Source organism: Lepisma saccharinum, chromosome 18 (genome assembly GCF_977018435.1).
Source record: "Lepisma saccharinum chromosome 18, izLepSacc3.1, whole genome shotgun sequence".
Classification (NCBI taxonomy): Eukaryota; Metazoa; Arthropoda; class Insecta; order Zygentoma; family Lepismatidae; genus Lepisma; species Lepisma saccharinum.
Window position 1 is genome coordinate 52,817,629 of NC_139246.1, and position 25,487 is coordinate 52,843,115.

At 37.9% G+C, this 25,487-nt stretch overlaps 1 protein-coding gene across 1 annotated transcript in view; it reads right to left on the minus strand.

Moving 5' to 3' along the window:
• The window catches only part of LOC146002073 (protein C-mannosyl-transferase DPY19L3-like), a 70,554-nt gene that overhangs the window by 13,348 nt on the left and 31,719 nt on the right, over positions 1 to 25,487 (minus strand). Inside the window, exons 6-8 of the mRNA XM_083139789.1 lie at positions 24,542 to 24,676; positions 15,045 to 15,278; positions 5,845 to 6,337 (exon numbers count right to left, since the gene is read on the minus strand). Coding sequence (XP_082995915.1) covers positions 5,845 to 6,337; positions 15,045 to 15,278; positions 24,542 to 24,676 — 862 coding nt within the window. The remainder of the gene's footprint in view (positions 1 to 5,844; positions 6,338 to 15,044; positions 15,279 to 24,541; positions 24,677 to 25,487) is intronic.

Below are 25,487 nucleotides of genomic sequence, written 5' to 3' on the forward strand. Positions count from 1 at the left end.
AATACATTTCTAAAACCACCATATTTAATTCATTTAAAAATAGTTGGAACTGCATTTAATATTTTTTAAAGAAGAGACCGACACAAATTCTTTTCCAATACCAATAAAGTGGAGATATAAAATTTACCAATACCGACCCTGATATTGTGGCGATGTTATATGAGGGCATTTTGAAAAGTTTTGCCTCCTATGCAATAACTCTGGCAACACTGCCCAGACACGTGGAATTGGTGTGAGAATAATCGCTGATTCACTGACTGTTGTGGCATCATGCATGCACACAATAGTGAGTAAAATGGCGACGTACAAGGATGTGCAGTTAAAACAACATGCTGTTATTGAATTCCTCACAGCAGAGGGTTGTGCACCCGTTGACATTCATTGATGAATGCGTGCTATGGCCAGGCCTGTGTGGACGTGAGTACTGTCAAGAGGTGGGCAAGGAATCTGAAAAGTGACAATCCGGCCACGACAAGCCTGCATGATCAGGTCCGCAGTGGATGACCCATAACAGCCACGTGACACGTCCTTTCCCATTGCACTAATATTTATTGTTATTAATTACCTTTCTCGTTGTACAAATGTTTATTGTTATTAAGCTTAATCTCTGCTATTTAGTATTGATTCTTGTGGTATTTAATATTTAGATCTATCACTGATAATGTCAGGATAGTGACTGACCTGTATATTCATATCTTGTATGAGCTGTTGCCATTGGAATTACGATCGTGTTTTGTCTTTACTTTTAATTTAGGCTTTGAGTTTTAAATAGTGGTCAAGCTGAATTGTAAGAAGCTGTTATTTCTTTCAGTGAAATGGATGAATGCACATAAGTATTTATTTTGCTAAGAAGTAAAATATACTTCTTTTCTCTTAGTGAAAACTTGACTTCAATTTATTTTCACCAACTAAGGAACAGAGATATTATCACCCCTACCCTGAGAGGCATCACATGAATGCTACAAGCCTTCATGTGATAATTTTTATTGTGTTTGGTTTAAATCATGTTCTCTTGACTGAAAGAACGTGTCACACGGATGCACAGGGAAAGTGTTGATGACAATCTCTTGGGGCTGCGACGGCATAGTCCACACAGAATTTTTGGATCACAGAACCACTGTAAACTCTGATCGGTACGTGAAGACTTTGAGGAAACTGCGAGTTAGGACTGGCAAGAAAGCAATTCTTCAACATAACAATGCTTGTCCACGGACGAGTCGCCAAACACATGATGCATTGCAGCATCTCAAATTCCACGAGATATTACCCCACCCGCTGCACAACCCAGATCTCGCACCTTGTGCCTTTTCCTTCTTCTGAGGCTGAAAGAGCACCTGAAGGGACACATTTCAACAGGATGCAACAACTTGCCCGATGTTGGCATTTGTGTGTTGACAATGATGGTGACTACATGGAAAAGTAGTGACATCCTGGTAGAGGACATTACAAGCTTTAAGAAGACATATAGTTCACGTAACTATGTTGCATATTATTGACGTTATTGCGTACGAGGCAAAACTTTTCAAAACGCCATTGTATATTACACAGGGATGGACCAATATGAAATTTTGGCCAATACCAATAAAGTACCGATATAACATTCCAAATAGATCTTGAAGAACCTTAGTGGTTCATTAACCTCCTTAATAAATGTATGTCACCAGATGAACCAAGCCTCTGCAATGCAAAAGAAGCTACAAATATAGGCATTTACTTTTTTAAAAAAGTAAGGAATGGAGACTACCATGTTTATATCCTTAAAAATGATAACAAAATGGCACAATACGAGGTCTGACACAAAAAAAAAGTACTGAATTTATATTTCATAGATGGAAGCAGTTGGAGTAAATTGGTTAGTTTTGTATCCAAGCACCATACCTCCCTTCCGTCTGCATGAAATGTAGACTTGCCCGACCTTAGCAGTTCCGAGTGAGGCATCATTCCGTGAACATGTGTAACTGTGCTGTGATGGAAAATGGCTAGTTTGAAAGTGGAACAAAGGATTAACATCAGCTTTCTTGTTAAACTTAAAAAGTCGCCAACGGAAACATTCCGAATGCTGACCGTGGCATATGGTGTTACTTGTATGTCCAGAGTACAAGTAATTCAGTGGCATAAATGTTTCTTGGAGGGGAGGGAAAGTGTTGAAGACAATGATCGTTGAGGCAGGCTGCAGTCTTCAGTTACTGACACAAACATCAACAGAGTTCGAGAAGTGATCAGAAGTGACCGTGAGGTTTTGACCAGACTTCCCGAAAAAGTGAGGAGAAAGAGGCCTCAACTGTGGAAAAAACCAGGACAACGCACTGGACCATAAGGCTCTCTCTGTCAAGCAAATTTTGGCAGGTATTACCGGATCTGGCACCATGTGACTTCTTCCTTTCCCGAAACTAAAGTTTGGCCTCAAGGGAACACGTTTTGACTCTGTTGAAGAAGTCAAGTTGAAAACGGCAGTCCTCCTATGTAAACTCAAAGAAAATGACTTCCAGTATTGCTACCAACAGTGGACACAGCGAATGTAGAAGTGTGTGAATGCCGAAGGGAACTACTTCGAAGGTAAGTACCAGAACTTATGAGTCCAATACTTTTTTTTTTTTGTGTCGCACCTCGCATTGCACTAAATTGTAAGATATTTGTTCCACGAAGACCCTCATTCACCTCCTTAATTTATGTAGAGTCAGCGGCAATAAAAATGGGATACATACGTGGGCCGTTCAAGTCAATCGGGGACTTTTTTTTTTCCAGGTTTAAATAGACGCCTAGGCTGGAGGTTTTGTATGCAGTAGGAACTGGCAACTGTGTGCTGTTACTGGTAGGCGGCGCTCATTTCCCGCGTTTCTGCATAGATCGTTATTCAAGATGGCGGACAACAGTGTGAATGTCTACATGGAACAGCGTGTTGTGATGAAGTTTTTAGTGAACGAGGACAGAAAACCTGCAGAAATTTACAGAAGACTTCAGGCTCAGTACAGTGATGAGACACTCTGTCGCAGTAAGACATTTGAATGGTGTACGCGCTTCAAAGATGGCCGTATCTCTATTACTGACGATCCCGGTCGTGGTGGATCACAGCCCACGGCAATCATTCCTGGAAACATTCAGCGCGTGGAGCAGCTGATCCTGGACAATCGTCGCATAACCTGTCGTGAAATTGCAAGGGTGTGTAATCTGTCGTTAGGAACAGTGAACACAATAATTCATGATCATTTGTTGTTCCGAAAAGTGAGTGCACGGTGGGTCCCAAAGCAGCTGTCCGCTTTTGACCGACACAGAAGAGTTGAAGTCTGCAGAGAACTCAAGGACCGCTATGGCATGGAAGGCCAGGATTTTCTGAATCGCATCATGACATGTGATGAAACATGGGTTCACCATTTCACTCCAGAATCCAAAAGAGCATCGATGCAGTGGAAGCATACGGAATCACCACCTCCCAAGAAATTTCGAACAGTTGCGTCTGCTGGTAAAGTGATGGCAAGTGTCTTTTGGGATAAACAGGGGATTATTCACGTTGATTTTTTACCCCATGGTGTCACTATCAACAGTGAGTATTACTGCCGTGTTCTGCGTGATGTGCATAAGAGTTTACGGAAGAAACGTCCGGGTTTCATCACAAAGGGTGTTCTCTTTTTGCAAGACAATGCACAACCGCATACCGCTCAACACACATTCCAAACATTCCAGGAAATCGGCTGGGAGATATTACCACCCCCCCCCCCCCCTATAGTCCTGACTTAGCGCCAAGTGATTTTCACCTGTTTGGACCCCTGAAGGAATTCCTTGGAGGAAAACATTTCAACACTGATGATGAAGTGAAGAATGCTGTCCTACAATGGTTCCGCTGTAATGATAAATCCTTCTATGCGGAAGCATTCCAGGCGTTAGTTAAACGCTGGGATAAGTGTATAACTGTAGCAGGAGGTTATGTGCAAAAATAAATCCAGTTACCACACTTTGAAATTTGTTCTTCTTTTTTTTAAAAAAAAAAGTCCCCGATTGACTTGAACGACCTAGTAGATCCTGAAATTCTCTCTTCCCTGCATGGCTTTATGTGTTTTGTCTAATTCTAGGGTGATAAGCGAACAGCAATAGCAAATGTACAATGGCAAGTTAGTTCCATCTCCACCGTAGAGTTAGGCAACACACATAACGCCACACAGGGACGTGAGTATTTCAGGATCTAGGTGTTTCATTTTTATTGCCAGTGACTGTACGTAACCAGCAGACTGAAACAGGTTTGGCCTTGTATAAAGATAAGTGAATATATTATTCCTTTACATTGATAACTTTATATAGAAATTTTGCTCTAAACTTCAAACCATTTATGGAAATATTGGATCAGTGCATTAGCTAGCAAAATTACTGATAAACTGAAATGTTAATATCAGCTGATACTTACCGATCTGTGCATGAGTTATTTTCAACATGGGTTGGCAACATGCACAATGAATTGCACGAGTTATTTTTAGTCCCCACCCTACCACTTACTCCCCCTCTATCATTTTATTTCTGAAGAAGGAGTGGTTGTCTTCTGAAGCAAGCAATGTGAAAGTCTATTTCACCTGCTGAAAAGTTATCGCTGCAAACACTTTTGACAACAATGCCCCCTTCCCCTCCGGCCATGACCTGCTTCGGCATGTTGAGAAGGAAAACAATAGGCAAACGATTTCCTCATATGTCGCTTTCCTGAGATTGTAACCAACCATTGTAAACAAGCATTTACAACAGCCCTCTTTTACTGCGCCGACAAAGAGGAGGTGTAAATTTAGCAGCTGCTGCTGATGTCATTAGGCAGTTGAAGAGCACCAGCATCACTGTCGATGCATATCGACTCTTGGATTCAAGTTCATGAGAATAGAAAATGAACACGGTTGCATGGCAACGAAAAAAGGTTCTGTTCCATCGGTCAGCATGTGGCCAAAAATGCCATCGGTCAGCACATGACCAATCGGGACTTAAAAAGTTAAAACTCTGATAACTACATAAAAGGGGAAATGTATATTTTGTGTAATAAGTGTAGTTTTCAAATAAAATGTAGTTAAATTCACCATTTTATATACCACTATTGATCCCAAATTGTGCTTTTGTACCAAAATCTCGATCTTTTATTCACCATAAACATGTGGCTCAACAAATTAGTAACTAGAAGAAATGGCTAATATCTGCCTCTTGGTTGCTACACCATGTAACATTATTTAGCTAGTTGCAAAAATGGCATTACAATCCTGTAAACACACAACTGAAACTGCATATAAAGTAGGATAGCCGCAATTAGCAAAAAATAGGGCTGACCTGATACCACTTTGAACCGATACCGATACTCTTACCGATTCCCACCGATACCGATACTTGAAAATTACAATAATTAACATTTTTCAAAATATTGTAAATATTCTTTTCCAATGATATGCATCAATTAACCAAGAAATTTGCTTTAGAATATTCAAGAATTACATCAGAATATTAAAAATAGATGTTACGTACTAAAAAAAAATACAGATTTTGTACAAAATAAAAAGAAGTTTCATTTTTTCATAATTTCCAGGATAATTAGATTCCGTGAAAAAGTTGCACAGCAATTTTGCTGACCCTGTGAAAGACCAATATGCCGGTAAAGTATCGGCTGGTATAGGTAGATGAATTCCAATGGATATTTTCCATCTGTATTGGCTCAGCCCTAGCAAAAAAGCCAACGTTTTTGGTCATAAAAGTTAGCTTTGTATTGAAAAAACACCTCACCATTCAAAACAGCTGTTTTTTGCAACTCTAAAGGTAATCAAATTTATGAAAAAAGAAGATAACTTTGTTTTATGCAAACTGATACTATGATGTGATGGCATTACTTACCAATATGGTACGTCAAATCTGGTCGAAGCCTCAGTTCTGTGAAGATATTGTCTAGTTCATCAGAATCTTCCGATTTGCAAGCATCTTTTGCAAAAATCTCTCTCCTGAGAGCGCTGACTGGACTAATGGCTTCACTATCATCACTATCTTTATCACTATAGTCAGTTTTCAAACTATCCAACGTAATGACTTTTCCTACATCTTCATCACTCACCTTAACAAAGAACATATTATTTTCATACATACTGTTAGGCCTTGGTTCGCTCCATCTGAACAGTACAGATAGGACAATTCCCATTAGATATAAAAACAGCACAAGGAGGTAAGGAGGCAACAACAAGCCCTGAGTGAGTCGCTGCAGTGTGTCCGAGTCAACTGACTGAAAAATTGCATTACAAAGATACAACCTTGTATCAAAATCCGTTGGATCTTCAAAAAATTTGTTTTTTGTGAAATTGTATATGTGATCATCTTCATCAACATTTAGCAAAATCTGAAAGAGAACAAAAATACAATTACTTCTATTGCAGTAAAGTTAAAATTTAGAAGAAAATAAAGAAAGAAAGAATACTATATTTCTATAATGCCTTGCATCATCACATTGAAGCCAATAAAATATATACAGGATGTTTCTGTGACTGTGTTACAGGCTTGCAGGGATGATGGAAGGGAACAAACGCAACAAAATGAAATAGGGAACGTTGGTCCAGAAATGCCCCAGTCAAAAGTTACAAGCCAAAACAATCGAAGAGCAGACAACCATGCACAACGTGGAGGGGAACCATAAAAAATGTCTGGGGAAGTGGAAAATAAACACAGAAGAATCACTGTAGTGGCTTTAATGAGTAGTAACTGCAGCCATCATTACAACAGTTGTTCAAAGTGATGCACCTCTGCCTCGATATAGGCATGACAGCGTTGCACTAAGCTCTGTCGCATCCGATCTAATATCCCAGGAGTCATTCGGATCAGATCACAGGCTGCAAGGATTCTTGCCATGAGTTCCTCTGCATTATTCACAGGTGTCTCGTAGACAACACTTTTGACATGACCCCACAAAAAAAATTATTCAAGTGGGTTTAGATCAGGTGAACAGGCAGGCCAAGCAACAGGTCCGCCACTTCCTATCTACCGCTGTGGGAAAGTCTGCATCAGAATATCACAAGCACCAGCTATTATTTTCCAATCATATTTCATTTTTTTATGTAGCACCATTATTTTCCAATCATTTTTTCATGTAGTTACCATTATTTTTCTATCATTTCTCCATGTAGTCACCATTATTTTCCCATCATTTTTAGTTTTTCTATGTAGTCACCATTATTTTCACAATCATTTTTGGTACCAGGGAACACATTTTGGTGTAATAATAATCCTTCTGCATATAATTCCACCGCCTGGAATTTGAGCCAGTCCAGTACTGCCATTTTTAATACTCACTTTTGTGAACACAGTTTCTGTCAGTAACAAATCGGAACAACAAATGTCTGTATTTCTGGAAATTTCATGTGAAAATAATTTTTTTGTGCACTTTGCCAAACACATGCTCAACAAGTTCATTGGTCTGAACACTAGGCCTACAACTCTCTCTCTCCATCTCTGTAGTGAACAGTTGTACAGCCTTCCGTAAACTCAAGACACCATTACCCTACTCTTCCTTCACTCATTACTAGGGCCCGGGTCCTATAAAACTGGAAAATATGTATGTAATTATGTCATAAAAAATTTAAAATATGTCAGAAAATGCAGAAATATTCTCAGTAAAGCCAAAAATATACACAACAGTACTTTCTAATTTCCAATTATATGGGAAGTCAATATCTTTCAGGGTGGGGGGTGGGTATAATATGAAGTCAGAGTCCCTTTAACCCGAAACATGTAGTGGGAAAATACTGAAAATATCATGAGGTTCACTGTAATTATCCTAAGTTTCATTTACTATTATGTCAGAATTACACCTTTGTAGAAAATAAACCGAAAATGACAGCTTGCTGCAGCTCTGGTAAATCTAGGGAATCAATATACAAACACAACTTTTTAAGGCAGATTTTAATTATGTAGAATCTATAAAACAACCTGCAAAATTTTTGTCAGAAAAAGTTACACTTCATACGTTTTCCCTTTATAAAGTTACTGTTTGATTGCCAATAGTGTAGAGCATGGGTGAATATTCCGTGGAATGAGTCACTACCTTACAGTAGAAAATGAACTAATTTATTAATTATGCTTATGTGATAAATTTATTTTTACAGTTTCATTCAAACTATCCTTACATAGATGCATATGTTTTTCTAAGGACTAGAGGTTAATACAACTCTATATAGTGCTGTTGAAAAAGCCGAGAGACATGTGTCTTCGTCCTGGTCCTACTAACCAGCTGGCTCTACCAGTGTGTCGCTCACACTCGGGGTTCGGTTGTTCCGTGATACTTCGGGAAAAGGAGCTCTTCATTCTTCGTAGATCTTCGGCAAAGGGAACGCATGAGCTCTACTCATTCTGGCCCGATAGCTACTTTGAAAGTTAAAGCTGCTTAAAGAATATTGTATTGTAATATTTTTTTTGTTCATTTGCATCAAATTTTGTGTTGTGAGTTATCCCAATACATTTCATTTGCTTTATTTCCAGAATTTGTATCAAAACCATACGTTTAAAAATCACACTTAACAGTTGACCAAATCACTGCGGTTCAATTGACTCAAAGGGAATGAATATTAGAACTCATTCAGGTCTTGAGGCAGCTAGGTAGTGCCGTGAAGCAGGTGAGCGGGGGAGAGTGTACGTGCGTGCTTCATTCAGAGCCCGAGATCAAGAAGTTTTCAAGAGAAAGAGAGATTATTTCTGGTATTTTAGACCAACGCCTGATTTACTGGGTATAAACTGTAGACTACAAGATTGATTGATTGATTGAATTAAAATTTTTGGGTGCGTCAGCACCTCAGGCCATTTTGCACTCTTCGATGAGTGCAGGGAAGATCCCCTTATCTAAAACCCTTACCTTAAATTTAAAAAGATAAAAAAAGGGGTGTAAAAAGCCCCTCAAGAAAGGTTAAAAAATGCACGTTGTAAACAGACCTGCATTGGACAAACACAACACATTAAAAAAGGCAAGGAAAGCTTAAAACTACCTCAGAAACAGTGGAAGAGACCTGCTCTTATCAAAAACATTCGTCAAAACACTGACATCGTTACCCAACATGGATGAAGAGTCCTTGGGAAGGTTAAAACTCTGTCTGAGGTTGTTAAAATCGGCACATTCAAGAAGAATGCGTCAAATGCTTAAAACAACGTCACAACTACGGCACAACAGAGGGTCTAGTCCTTGCAGCAAATGGCGATGCATTAGACGGCTATGTCCAATTCGGAGCCATGTTAGGGTCACTTATTCTCGGCACGATGGCCGAGACGAGGCATGCCAAGCACCAGTGACGAGCTTGAGAGTACGAAGCTTGTTCCTCCTTGTCTCATCCTACTCGACTTGCCATGTTTCAAGAATGCAACAAAGAAACACATTCTGAAGGTCCCTAGCTTTCAGAAGGTGGACGAGAACGTTGCCGTCTGCATCAGCAGACTTAGCGGCAGCATCGATTCCCTTGATGCCCATGTAGACTACAAGAGAAATAAGAAACAAATGTGCCTGTCATTTTAATTCAGACCAATGTGGAAAATAGAGTTACTGTTCTAAGTCCACTTTATGCACAGTTAGGCTAATAAGGACTGAACCTACAGTTTAACGTGGAATCCGAATCACTGTGCATGTCCCTCCACTGGGAATCGAACCTGGGAACCCACGATTACAACCACACATGCTTTTCAATTTTTACTTGAAAAGAGGATCTCTTGGATGGCATAGTGATAACATTGTTGTCTTGGAATCAAGGGGTCCCAGGTTCTATACGAGGTGGAGGCACATAATGGTTCCTATCATACTTCAAACTGTAGGTCCAGTCCTGGTGGGGACTGTGCATAAAGTGGACTTAAAATCAAAACTCATTTGAAAATAGGACGTAAAGCCAAACAGAAGGTATTAATGCTCTTCTGCAAACAATCTATTTTTCCACATTGGCAGGCCTCCCCGATGGAAGTCGGCCTCCGTGGCGGAGTGGTCAGCACAGTGCTACAATGCCAGGTGTCCCGGGTTCTAATCCCGGTTAGGACATGGATGTTTGTGTTTGTCCATAATGAGAAAAACTGAGAATATAGTAAAACTGTGTGATATGTGTGAAAATTGAGGGAAAAAAAATGAATGCCGGGGTATACTACTGCTAAGGGATATTTGTAGTGGTAACATCCTCGCCTTGCAGTTTAGGTATTTTGGTGACATGTAGAGTTTACTTAAAGCATCACAGGGTTATCACAAAACACAAACATCCACTTTGAAATTATGCTGACAACATTTGAAACTATGAGTTCAACTGCGGAAATTGGAGATAATAAATCAAAATGAGAAGTTAAAGTTTTCTGTAACAATTAGTTGATAAAAAGAATGTGAAACAAGTTATTATAGTGACAGAAGAATTCATAAAGGAGGAGTTATAATAACAACAACAATGCTTGTTTTAATTTCTTATGGTATGTGCTTCCCTTGCTGTAATTATCACGGACTGCCTCTGTAGGGGCAGTAATGTACCGATTCTTATTTTTACTTTTGACTGATTGTTGAGAAGGAAAAAAAAGTAAAACAATTAAAACTGCTTATGGTGATTCTTGTGCCAGCACAACAATGACAGAGAACATTTTTCCTCAAAAATGTTCGCACTGCTATCAATTGTCGGTAGGATAAAAAAATGGGGGGTATTATTGTTCTGTACTAGTTGGTAAGAAAAGACAGCATCTGCTTTTGATTTCTTTGTCTGAAATTTTCTTATACTGCCATCGATAAACTATCGTTGTGCTAAAGGTACGAAGAATAAATTACAAAATAACCGATTATATGCAAGACAATTATAAAATTATACAGAAATATGTCTTATTACCAGAAAAATGAAGAAATGTTTTAAAAACAGGAAATTGGTAAAATTTGTCAAAATATACCTTATCAATTACATCCATTTCGTCTGATTTCCAACAGATATGTAAAGATCTCACCCCAGTATTTGTTCCGATGCCAAATTAAAAACATGTTATAACATAAAGTCCCGGGCCCTACTGTCAGACATAACTTCACAATGAGCAGGATGCTTATTCATGCAGCCATCATTACTCTCTGTAACACAAATGCAAACAACAGCAGACTGGTGAATATATGGTTACTACATGCAAGCACAATATGACCACTGTAACCACTCATGTTTTATACCCAATCGCCCTTTACTTTTGAAATGCACCTCATATATTACACACATGCCCACACACAGTGATTTTTTCTGGCAGTACACAATTGTACATTTTGGCACCTTTTCATAGCTCAGAATAAAATCTAAATCAAACATGTCAATGAAAGAAATATAGGGAAACATGTATGATCAGAAATGAATATGCAATACTTTTTTTAGTAGTTGAAATTTCATTAACTTTGCATGATTATTACTTGTGTTACATAGCAGATCAATTAGCAACAGAACTGAAAACTTTGTGCCTCGAAAATAAGCACTGTGTGTGTGTATATACAGGGTAATCAGAACTCAACATATGTTCTTTCTTTTTAGGTTCAAGATGAAATGTAAAGAACAGTTCTGAATTTTTGAAGTTTGTAGTTTAGGCCTGAGAAACATTACCGTTTGCTGGAGTACAATAGTCCAATTTGGGTAGAACAAGCACTTGCATAAATCAATCTTTAACATTAGTATCCAGAGTATTTTTAAAATGGTACAAAGATTTAAGTTTTCCCATACAGGCTTTCCTTTCACAATACATTTGACTTGTACGTACCTCCGAATTTAGGTGTTTATTGCACACAATTCCCAGATTTTTGCTTCAACTCACTTCGCCTTGCATTACATTTTATAAAGTTTTTTAATGATACTATGAGTTCCTTTGGTCATTTAATTGGAGAGAGTTTCCAAGTGATCAATTTGTTATACTAAATACACGGCCATGAAAATAGGCAGCTGGGGAGAATTGGGCTGATATGGGAAAAGCACATCGAGAACAGGACAAAAGTTACTGGTTCCCGCACACTGTGTGGCAACGTCAACCGGCCTGCGTTGCCTAGTTCAAACGTCAGACCGACCTCTCTCCAGGGCACTTTTGTGTCATCCCTGACCTTTAGAGCAAATACTGTCAGTTTGATGAATAAATTCTCTCATGCTATCGACCAGGTCAATTCTGAAACAGTTTCCAAGCTTTCGAGAGCTGAGTGCTGAGCATCAACCCGGTTTATATGTATCTGGGTATGGATGTTTCCAGTGTAGATAGCAGACCAATCGGGAGCTGCGTCTGTTGCGTCCCTGCTACCAGGCAGGATCCAGTTCGAGCCCTGTGTTGCGATTCAGATTCTCCCTTTTCCCTGTGGATCCTGCCTAGCTAACGATAGTCAGCTGGCAGTGGGGATGCAGCAGTTCTCAATTGGTCCACAATCTACAACAGGAACGTCCATATCCAGATACATATAAGTTTGGAAACTGTTCCAGAATTGACCTGGTCGATAGCCTGAGAGAATTTATTTATCATTTGTCGCCAGGAAAGTTTCGAGACTTACTGTCAGTTTGTATTACATGGATTACAAAGCCAACCTCGATACTGTACAACGGGATCTTTCATTCTCTTAAACTTCCGAACACACGGGGTTTGTGCTCCTTGGCAACAGCACAGACTTCTGCCACCTACCTAATTTCATGGCCATGTGCTTAATTACTAGTTACAAGAGATCAAATTGGAGATTGCTCATCACATAGCGAGAGTCGTCTGTACTACACTGAATAAACATTTGAGGGTTTTCAGCATACTGGTGTTAGTTTTATTTACTTCTTCTTTTGGATGGCGAAGTTAAGGCACAAGCCTTTTCTTACACTTAACCATCTGTACTTCACATTTTACAAATTTAGTTGAAATATCTAACAGTTTGCGAAATATAAAACATCAAAATACCAAAAAATAATAATAAAAAAACACAAAAGGATAAAAAAACACAAAAAGAAAGAAGAGAAAACATAAAAAAATAAAAAAGACAAAACACCAAAATACACATATATGCTGTAAGAAACGTAAAAAGTGCACGTACAGCATGAACACACACATAACAAAAATACTTAAAATACAGAAAAATCGGTCTGTGCTTGTCCTACAAATTTAGATCAAGAAAGGTTGTCTTATGTAATTTTCAATCTTATGTAACTTCTGGTACCTGAAATCCTGTTTTTTTTTCTGTTGCTGAGATATCAGAATTTTTTTTTTTTCGTGTTTCCAATAATCCCTTAGTAAACAGCTTAGTATTGTTAATACCATAATTAACCCTTAAATACCCAGCTGGTCAATTTCTGTCCCACGAAAAAAGTGTTCACATACCTCGCTGGAACATTTTCATACCAAGAACTATTATCATGTAAAATGTGACTTTGGAACACACTGTGATGATTTTTTTGGTGACCCTTAGTACATAGAGAATAGTAATTTGATTTGGCTATAATTTGTGGGGTAAGTCTCAATTATATTACGTCTACTCTTTGTGTGTGGATTTTCACAATATCACTTCTGTTCTTCAATTCTACGCTATTGCAAAATGTTGGGCGATTCTACGTATATCTGGAAGTGTGTCATTAGTAATTAGTGAAAGCTAATGTGAATCTGCGAATAATTTTATAAATTTTCAAAAAATCATATATATTTTTGTTGTTCCTTTTTGTTTCCATACATGTTGCTTTACTTAGCAAAATTTTTTTCAGAAGAGTATCAACACCAACTGTATAACTTTTGAAACTGGAGTGGAACATGTATGAAGCAACCTCCATGCAGCGGTGTTGTCTCTGTGGGAGACAACCACAGTCGAAATTTTGTTAAAAACATTACTTATTTTAATATCATAGCAATCTCCCAGAGTTTTGCTTTAAAATATTCATAGTTGCACATGAGATACTCATTAAATTACATAATCCATTTTGGCCCACAGTATTGTAAAATACAGAGTGATCTATTGAAGTGTAGACCACCATGTCAGTGTTTGCACTATCAGCAAGCGAGGGGCTCGTGGCCATATGCCGGCACTGTAGACTGTCAGCGAATCAAGCGTGCACGTTTTCGTAACTAGTTTAAAGAGTGGTCTATTTGCAACATGGAACTTTTACACCCAGGAATCTTGTTTCAAATCGGCTTTGAACTTCATGTGATAACTGAGTTAACACATATGAATCATAAATAAATACACGCTATGCAGTAGAAAACATTTGCTGAGCCATAATAGACTTTGCGGTTGAATACACTAGGAAAAACACAATACGTAACAAGCACTCTAGCACTTCACAGTGACCAGATTAAAAATCAGGACACACAATACAAAACAAGGACCCTTATCACTTCACAGTCTCCTGTCTACTTTCAGGACCTCCGTAAAAAAACAGTTTCTAGCCCCCTCGCCAGCTTACATTAGTGGGTGTCTTAATAAAGATATATAAAAAATGTGTGTATATCGAAGATGACTAGTTTGAACACCTTCTTTTATAAATCTGGTAAGTAAATCACTTTTTTAAAATAATTACGGAAACTGTTGTGCACTTGATTCATCGATGCTCTATGATGCTGACAAATGGCCACGAGTGGCTTGCTTGCTGATAGTACGAACACTGATGTGGCGGTCTACGCTTCAATTGATTGTTCCCTAGAATGAAAATTAAGCACTTTACACGATTTTCAGCATTTTTATACTCCGTGAAAGCGTTTGTATGACATTTGGACTCCCGATAAGTACTGGCCTGGATCAGTGATTAAATTCCAACCAATACCGACAACAATACACTGGTATTGCTATTGGTTCAGCTCTGTTCACAACATATCTTCAAGGCTTTGCAGACCCTCTGGGAGGGTTTGGTGTCATTGTGGTGAATCTGCAGAACCACAAGTTTCGATCACAGAAATCATCCTGACTGTGACTTCAGGCACCAAAGTCTTGTTAGCTGTCACTAGCACATCTTCATGAGTGTTACAATTAGCTACTAGGAGATTCGAGTGCTTTCGAAATAGGTCACTCCTTGCATCCCTTAACAGTATTGCATCTTATCTCAATATGCATGCATTACTTGCTAACTGCTTTAATGTAGGATATAACTTACTCGTATTGATCCATTGAGCAGGAAGGCAATAACAGGAGTAGCAACACAGACTACAATGGACCACACTAGATTTCCACACAGGCTCAAGTATGGTTGAGAAGGCCGACATTTCAACACATACAGCGCAACAGGAATAAAACTAAGTACAAACGATGACAGAATCATCTGATGATAGAACTGAATATACCACACGGTAAGTAAAGCAACAGCTTGAACTAGTAGAATGGCAGTAACCTGCAAGAGAAAGAAAGATAAAGGCATGAAAGAAAGAAATACACACAACTAATCTTAATTCTATGATGCGTAAACATTTTCCAGCAATAAAATCATATTTAAAAGAATCTTATATCATTCCGCCGTGTGAGAAGCAGAGGAATGTTATCAAATTTACAGGAAAGAGAGTAATTAATGTATTCTTAGGAATATGTCTGACTCTTAATTGGAGATGTGTGACTCAACCTTACTGCTAAGGATTAGAAGTAAAGATATGTCAATCTGATTCCAAATGGAGCTTCAGCGGTGATAATTTTAAAAAAGAAATGTATTACATGCAACTAAAGCTACCCTGGTACAGAGGCTATTTCTCCACATAAGTGCCACCATTGTCCAAACACGAAACAAGTTGTTGTATCCCGGAATCGTAAAAATCCACCGCCTACATCTGGAACAAAGTTGTGACTTCTTCCCTGACCTCATCGCCGTTGTCAAAGTGTTTTCCACCAAGATGTTTCTTTAGGTACAGGAACAGATGGTAATCGCTGGGTGCCAGGTCAGGGCTGTATGGTGGATGTTCAAGGATGTCACATTGAAAATGTGCAAGCAGATCCTTGATGACATTTGCTGAATGGGGCCGGGCCTTGTCATGAATAAAGCAGATTCCATGTGACAACATGTCACTTCGCCACATTTTTCCGATTCATTACGTTCCCGTACACAGTCACTATTTCTCGATGGATCTCCGATGGACACTTTCCTTGTGCCTGCAAAAACCTGATCACGGCGTGCACTTCACATCTGGTGGGATTCGGTACTGCTGCTGCCATTTCCAACGCATGTTCCTCGCACAAGACTCAGCGCAGCACTGACGACTCACTCCCAATCCTCATCCTATGGATCAAGGTTACTACCAGTGTTGCTAACTTTGGTACACATTATTCCCCTAATATGCAAATGTGTTTGTATCTTTACTTTCCTGACACGCCTTGTACATTATAGGGTCATTTCATACTATTAAATTGCACTATAGGGTCATTCCATACTATTTCAGCCAACCCTTGTTGCTTTACAATTTTTAAAAATCTACATATTTTTGCTAATTCACTCTAGGTGTTTGAAAGATATTTGACTGGTTCACAGCTTTTGACTCACTTTGTATGTACATATGTAGTTTCATATTTAATACACATTTTAATAAGTTACATTTTCAATGCATTTATAACTATCTTTTGTCTTGCAATTATTTTATTTACCAATTCCACATATGTTTTATTTGTTTTATTTAGTACTATAAAGGGGCTCATTTTGGCTAAATTTAATCTTTAATTTCTCTCTTATTCAGAAAAACACCATCAAATTGTTACATGATGTTGAGCTTCAAGAGGTCCCACTCTGGTGCAAATTTCATATTTTTCCTATCCCCCATTCAGGTTAGAGCATATTAAACTCTTTTTTTTTTTTAATTTTTAATTTTGAGGGCTTACAGAGAAACAGGGACCCGAGAGGCACTTCATATATTGCATAATTTTCAGACTTAACTAGCACCACACAGTACAAATAAAAAATATGGTTAAAGTGTTTTGCCCCCTTCATGTTATTTCATGCTACGAAGATGAGAAATTATGATGAAAAAAAAACATCTATTGGATTCATTGTAGTACAGCAAGGAAACTACTACTCAGAGCAAAAATGTAATTTTAAAAAAGAAAAGAGCATTTATTTATAAAGAAAATTGTTTTTGCATCATTACATCTGGAATTACAGAACAGAAGTTACAGCAAATTTCACAGAACAGAAGTTTTTCACAAACATCTGAAAAAGGTAAAAATCACTGCGTGTGGCTAATTCAAAATGACTACCAGATCCAAATGGAAGCCTGAAAAAAAATTTTAATTCTCATTTTGAGCACTTGAAGGATATAGAAACAAGTGCTAAAATTGTTGAAATTTTTAAAAATGGTGAAGTGACAAAATTAATTCCAAATTGTTTGAAATGGAATGGGATGGTACGGTATGTTTATCTCAGGAAAACTGTACAAAATAAAACATTGCTACCAATAACTATGGGAAATCATCAATCTGATATAAATGATACTTTTCTGGTTAATAACATCACAAACTAGAGTTGGATGCTTTGCACTTATTACACAAAATTAAATTTTCCATCCTAAAAGGCTTTCGGGATAGGACTGGTTATTTGATAATTTATCAATATTGGCTGACATAGGCATATCAATAAAATTACTGATAATTTTGCAAGGGGGATAGGCCGATATGAAATTTAATTGATCCTAATAAAGTATTGCTTCAAATGTGGAAACACGTCTCGTACAGAAAGTACAGAGTTCTATTAACATGAAAATCAGGAAAAAAGAACAAAAGTCAAAACAGCATGAAAATAAAAGGTTACTGCAATATGCTCCATCCATTTTATGACAAATAAGACTACCATTAATATCTGAAATATGCTACTGAATTATTGAATTGAATTGAATTATGCTCTGTAGAACCTGAATTGAAAAATTAAGGCTAGAACTGATATTTTGTGCAAATTTGTAAGGGTTTCAAACCTGTCACATCAAAATTCTCAAATGAAAAAAAAAAACTAACAATGAATTTGACATGCCAATTAGCAATTGTGACAATAGTTTAGATATATGATTAACAAACTACAGTTGGTAAGTGTTAAGGTTTTAAAAAAAATTGAGATACATTGTTAAATGCAAAAATACAAGTTTATATGTATTTTTTGATTAACATAGAAAGCTTTGTACCCAATTTGGAACAGGAAAGTTACCATTTTGATTCACATTTCATTAAAGGAACTTTTACATTTGTGTATTTCTCATACTTTGCTGAGGAGACAATTTGAGATCATGAACGTCTTTTGAAATTATTATTTCATACCATAAAATTGTATTTATATTCAGGATGAGCTGATGCCAATTTGAAATGAAACTCGTGCAGATGGCGTACTCTAGCCACTGCAATGCTTCAAATTTGTAACAATTAGAATTCAGGTACTCACGTTTTCCGTGAAGCTATTTTAAGTAATTTCTATTAATTTCGGTACCCACTGCCACCATCCTTGTTGGAATTCGTTGTGTTGTTGCTCGGTTCGTTTCTGCTGTTTCTTCCTAAATCGCCGCTAGGTGTGCTGTTGTTGCCTGTATGTCTGCATATGTGTTGTTTGCTGTTGATCGGTGTTAATTGCTGCAGTAAAAGAAGCCAGGAATGGTGTGCCTGAGCTTTGGTAAGGTGGTTGGATGTGGTAGGATGGTAGGGGAAGGAAAACCACTTAATTTTGCTACTGGGGTCTGGTTGCATTGATGGAGCAGGTTGTGTTTACGGTGCAGGTTGTCTGACTTGGATTTCAGCTTTGCTGCACCATGTGGAGAGTAGGTATTCAGTATATCCATGTTTTAGTACCAGTTCCGTGATGGTTGCTATCTCATCCCTCGGGTCTTCATGAGCATGCCAACACATGCCATCATGCACTACAACCATGAACTCAACATAGATAGTGGTCAGGCACACCACGCCTGGCTTCCTTTACTGCAGCAATTAACACCGGTGAACAGCAGATGACACATACACAAACATACAGGCGACAACAGCACACCTAGCGGCGATTTAGGAAGGAACAGCAGAAATGCACCAAGCGACGCCACAACGAATTCCGAGGATGGTGGCTACCGAAATTAATAGAAAATTACTTAAAATAGCTTCACGGAAAATGTGAGTACCTGAATTATCTATTACCGTGTCTCTCATTCCCATAGTATGAACAATTAGAAGTTGTTCAAAATATTGATTAACATTTGCGGGTGAGTGTTTCACCACAACTATAAGATCAATTTACCAGAGTTTTCTTCAAAATAATCAAGACTTACATCAGAATATGTAATTACAAAATACAGATTTTTCATACAATGTTGGTGTAAAATAAATGGAAACTTTGATTTTGCATAATTTCTAGGATAATTAGACTCTGCTAAAGTTTGCATGTGCCATTTTCGTGGATCTTGTGAAAGAAAAGGCCAGAAAAGTATAGGTCGATATTGGTAAATCAAAATCCAACTGATATTTTCTGATGCCGATATTACTGATATTCTTTTTTACTCCCACTGGCAGGCATTATATAAGAACTTCATACTTCCTTCAATCCATTAATTTCATATTTGTAACTGTTCTATTTTGTGAGCAATCAAGAGGTATCGAATGGTTCAATTGTTCACACGGTCAGATAATATTTTACTGAATGATGTAGTTAACTGATATCTCATGGTCAGTACTGTAGTCAGGTTAGCAAATCGCGCTACGAGTCCTGGGTTCGAGTTCCGGACTGGGCATGGATGTTTGCAAGTGTCCATTCATCAATTTCATCATGTCATCACTCATTCACATCTTTGCAAATTAGCCAAGAGTGGCACAAAAATTGAAGTAAAATGAAGCAAATCAATGAATCAATCAAATGTTTCCATTAAATGTATGGATGAAATCAATTAACTTTACAAAAAACATGTCATTCATCTTAGAATACTGATGATGGTAATACCTGTTGGCAGAAAAGAGTAATACAGTATGCGCCAAAATATACAGTACTGAAATTAAAAGACGAACATTACATTGCTGTCATCTGTGAGTTTATTTATCCTGAAAGAAACACTACATACACATTATTAGAGAGTTATAACTTCCTTTTCACTACTGAGAACATGAGCGGCTGGAGCTATGCCCCATCGACAAACGCACATGCGCGTTCGAGGTGCGCGAGTTTCAGTACTGTATTTTGGCACATACAATATAATTGAATGTTGGCAATTGATTATTTTTTTAAGTTTTATTTTATGAAGTTTGAAGTATCTTCAACATTATTCAAACTACAAATATGAAGTTGGGCAGTTTGAAAGAATTCTGAATTATTAACATGTATTAATATCCATTTCCTTGATGGATCTGCTATTTGTCTCTTCTCCTAAAGAATGGAAAGGCAGATTTTTCAACAAAAAAGAAATATGTTTTATTGGCTACAGTATAAGATGTTACAGTATTTTATTTTATTGCATTTATGAATTGTCAGATGGGATACTGTTAAAAACTTTACTAAAAATGTTTGATTGTTGATCGATTTGGTTTATTTCTTTGGCTTTCTGCCACTTTTGACTAAACGCAGCTGGGCAGAATTGCGCTGGTGCCACACATGGCAAAAGCAAAGCAAAAGCAGGACAAATGTCGCTGGTTCCCACGCACTGTGTGCAAACGTCAATAAGGCTACGTTGGCTAGATCGAGCATCAGACCGACCTCTCTCCGAGGCATACAGTTGTCATCCCTGACCTTTCGAGCAAATACTGTCAGTTTGCATCACATGGATTACAAAGATTAACTCTAAAACTCTACAACAGGATCTTTCATTCTCTTAACCCTCCAAAAAAAAAAATGGGGTTGGGCTCCGACCTGGCAACAGCACGAACTTCTGCCACCTGCCTAATTTCATGGCCGTGCATTTAATTGTGAAGATGAGGAGTAATGAAATGATGAAAGTGATTAAGGGACGCTCACAAAGAGCACCCATGCTCAGGCTCATGAATTTAGTGTGACCACTGGCACACTAAAAATGAAAAACATTTATAAAAAAGCAAAACAATGAACAAAATGTTGTTTTCTACGAGATTGAAACTGAAATACAACAGACCTCAATTGTCGGGTTTAACAACAAGAAGCGCCTTTATACTATGCTGCCAATTATTACCATTGTGTTCTTGTTTGGCTAACTTCATACTTCGAAATCTCAAGTTGTATTAAGTCAAACTTCTACACTGGTTTTGATAACAAAAACCACATGTTACATTACTCAAGACCAGCAAAAAAGAGACCAACCAAGCTACAAAAGGATATGTACACATTTTTACAAAATTAGTATAGCAGTCGAAAGATGGCGATAAAGTTTTGATGTGCATTTGGAAAACATAGCCAACCCTTCTCAACATTATGTTCTCGATCATGTGAAACCAAAAGTATTTGACTGTAATAAGCTCACTGGAGTAACGGCCAAATTACATAAATAAATATGTGTGTTCGAAATTTAATAGAGGCAACACTACTGTATATATGGTATGAAATGGAACCGGTGCTTCTCACTTATGCCACATGTTTGTTTGATACCTAAGCTACCTCCCAGTAAAGGGACTCATCCTTCCAACACTAGAAGCATGCACATTGACCAGAGGAAGAGTATCGTTGGAGTTGGCGATCTAAAGTTGTGTAGTCAGAACCCCCACTAATGAGAAAGATCTGGCAATTCTCGCCGTACCTATAATGTGAAGTATTACTGTTCATTTTTGGAACATAACCTGCAACCTGCATCGCAAAGAAGAGGGGACACTTACTGCTGAATCCTTCTATCATTTTGCAGGACAATGCTTGGGTGCATGATTTGTTAGCTTGATGGGACTGGTAGATGCTCTACCAGCCCATGTGACTTTGATTTCATCCTTAAGATGAAGCTTCCGAACTGTTCCTGAGATTTTTCAGGCAAAGACGGCTCCATTCAAACCATGAACAGAACAAGCACTAATATAGAAATACTACGACTTCCACATCACTGGCAACAGTTGTACACAATGCTGGTGACTACATAGAAGGGTTGTAAAAGTTTCACAGAGGTATCTCTTTGTATAATTTGAGAATAAATAGTTGCCACTATTAAATTTCCAACTCACGTATAAATGAAACAAAAGTAGAAGGTATACGCCCTGTAGCAGAAAGTATACACTAATGAGTAAGGAAAAACAGAGGGTACATGGCACAGCCGCCAAGAAGTTTCTCTGCATCTTTAGTTGATCGAAGGTTGAAAATATCAAATTGTTCATTTTTGATTGTTTGCTCTCAGATTGGTGGACTTTTTAATGAGTATTTCCATTGTAGTAAGGCAATACTGTAAAGATTTTTCAGTCCATTATACTACATCTTAGTATCCCAAATAGTTTCTGAGTAATTGATAAGATGTCAATCGGATTCTATTCTTTAGGAGAAGCAAGTCAATCAAGAGAATGGATATTAATTCATGTAAAAAATTCACAATTCTTTCAAACTGTTTAACTTCATATTTGTAGTTTGAATAATGTTGAAAATATTACAACTCCAAAAAATAATCAAACGTCAACATTCAATAATCTTGCTCTCATAGATGGAAGATGAACTGTGGTGGTCTAGTCAGTAGGGAGTCTGACTGCCACACGGGTGACCTGGGTTCGATTCCCAGGTTGGGTGATCTAAGGATGGAATTTTTCCAGCCTTGTCCCCGCATAAAGTGGCTCTGGAGTTCAAATCAATGGGTATAGTTGACACGCTTACTTGGTTAACGTGTAAGATCTGAAGCGAGATGCCGCCACGAACGTGCGTGGGGATAAACAGCGGGCAAGTTGTTTTCGTCCAATCACACTCAACCTTCAGTCAATGGGCGCAGATGTCATTTTGCTCGTCTAGTCCACGTGGAGTCTCAACTGTGCGGTGCATGTATTGTTGGAGCTGGTGGGTGCGCTCCGTCGACTTCAAAGCCAGCCGCTTGTTAATGTAGCTAGCACGTCGACTATACCTGGGAACAACCCTGGGGGGTAAAGCTGGCCAGAGCATGGTGTTGATCACATCACCTCCAAAATGATGGAGATCAAGAATATGTGAGGCCCTACCCCCACATTCCCTAAATGTGCCTTCAAGACACGTTGCTATATGCACGAATGCACGGGGAACTTTATCTTTTATTATAGACAGAATGGCTGGAAAACTGATATGGTTTACATCAGTTTAAATTAGTATTTGGTAGGGCTTTTAATTTAGAACATTTTAAATCTTCACTTTCCAATTTAGAACATTTTAAATCTTCGCTTTCCAAGTTAATGACAGGTCACTTTAGATCATTTGCTGGCTTTCACTGACACATGGACAGGGCAATCAAGTTAATTTATTTTGTGTTGAGTTTCTACTTGGTAGGTCTTCACTAAAATTTGTCTATTGTTCTGGTAGTTTCTGAGGTACTGATTGGTGACATGACTGACATATAAGGGTATTGTTTTTAAGCTTTGCTGGTTTTGTACACTAAAACTCACAACACTCAGAAAAGCTAGTCAGGAGATGAACTAATGTCACCTCTCAGATAGAATTGAATTGGTTTATTAGTTCTTATTCTCTCTAAGATCATTTGTGTAGCTCTCTGTATTTTTTCTTTAAGATTGTGGTAAGCCACACGAAAAAAAAGATTACGAAAAATTATTGTCACTGAGGTTTTCTTGATCATTGTTGCACCTTCCTTTGCATATCTTTCTAGCTTGGACTCATATTCCAAGAGTCAAATGAAAACTTTAAAAGCCCAATCAAAATTATAGGGCAGACTGTATACAGCTGAAATTTACATGAGGTATCAACTGTTTTTTACAAAACAACCTCAAGGCTGCAACACTAATTAAGTGAGCTTCGAAATGCCATTTTTGTTATTTTAAGATGGTGCCTCCCATGCAGGAGTGGTTTCTTGCCGTGTGTCAGCCTAAAACTTACAGAAATTTCTCAGCAAATGAAAATGCAATATCTCTGTGCATGCTTACCACAACAGCAAGTTTACTAATCGAGGTGAAAGTTTGACAATGATCTCAGTGGCAGGTAGATGGAAAGGGCTTCGCAGTGGTTCATAAGTGACTGCACATGGACCCCAAAGACTTAATATTCTTAAGGTATACAGGCACTAACTCAAAGTTGTAAATATATGTAGATCAGCAATAGATCTGTGCTAAAATTCAGCAAACTTTTAAAAGTAAATTCTCTCTCCCTCCCAATTAAATATTTAGCATTATTTTACCTTACCACCAGTCGCCGAATTGCAAATAGATTGCTGCCAGTGTGCTCATATGCACAGACCTGTCTTTTTATGCAATAATTGTTGTGTGATTTCTTAAATAATATATCCATTCTCATTTCTCTCTTTTTTTATCACCACAAAGAAAGAGAGAGAGAGAGAGAGAGAGAGAGAGAGAGAGAAATGAACGAGTACATTGTTAGCCATTGCGTAGTTACTTGTGCAATCAGCTCCAATAAATAAGTGCCAATTTAAAAATGTTACTGCCAGTATTCCTTTTTGGCATCTTAATTTACTACCGGTATCCCATACCGGCTCATACTGGCCCAATTCGATCACTGCTTACCACATATCTTCAGTTACAGTTCATCTATTTGTTAATAAACAATTTAAGAGTTACAAATTCCAAGGACAGATGTCCGTTTTCACATACCTTTCTTTTGTCAAGCATCCACATGGCACCCAAACAGAACAGAACAACTGATTGGATGAGCAGCAAAAATTGTGCAAAATGCCACGTCACAGTGAAAAGAAATGTCAGTAAATATAACACCACAATAAATGGCTTCTGGAATTAAAAAATAGAAATGTTTAAGTATTAGGACCATGATACAGGGTGATTCAAGAAAAAAATATGCACATCTAATCATTATTTTACACATCATTATTAACTTATCTGAGTGTGAGTTGCATGTACTGATAGAGCAACTCATAAAGTTCTTTCATTTATCAGCTTATGTAGTACATTGTTGTAACACCAGGATGACAGTGGTTGCAAAATGGCTTTCTGTCATGGAATTTGCAAGAACAGGGTGATGAACTGGTGAGAATTTTTGGTTTGACAGAACACCACTTCATTTTACCATTCATGTGGCAAGTGGCCTCATTACAAAAGATTAGTTCAGTAGAAAATTCATCATGTTTCACTAGATTAAGCATTTCCATGCAAAACTGTCTGCACAAAGTTTTGTTATTAACTGTAATGGTTTGCAACAACTGCAACTTGCACAGCTTAACATGAAGACATCGCTTCAACACCATCTACACTGTGGGTTGTGGAATACCAAACTCTTCACTGGCTCAATGTGTTGGTTTCTGAGGACTATGTTGACATGATTCCCGAATCCATTCCATGCTATCTGTTGGCTTATCGCCTTCTACTGTTCTTACTTTACAAATGCATCCAGTCTTTCAGAATCTTTTCACCCAATCATAGATTGCCTGTTAGGCAGTGGCTTGCAAATTGGGCTTGAAAGTTGCGATGCATTGTCATTATGAACTCTGTTCTTACAAATTCCATGACATAGAAAGCTTTCTCAAGATGTTGCCATTTTGTGACCATTGACTGGCCTACCGATGGTACGACAATGAAATACAGA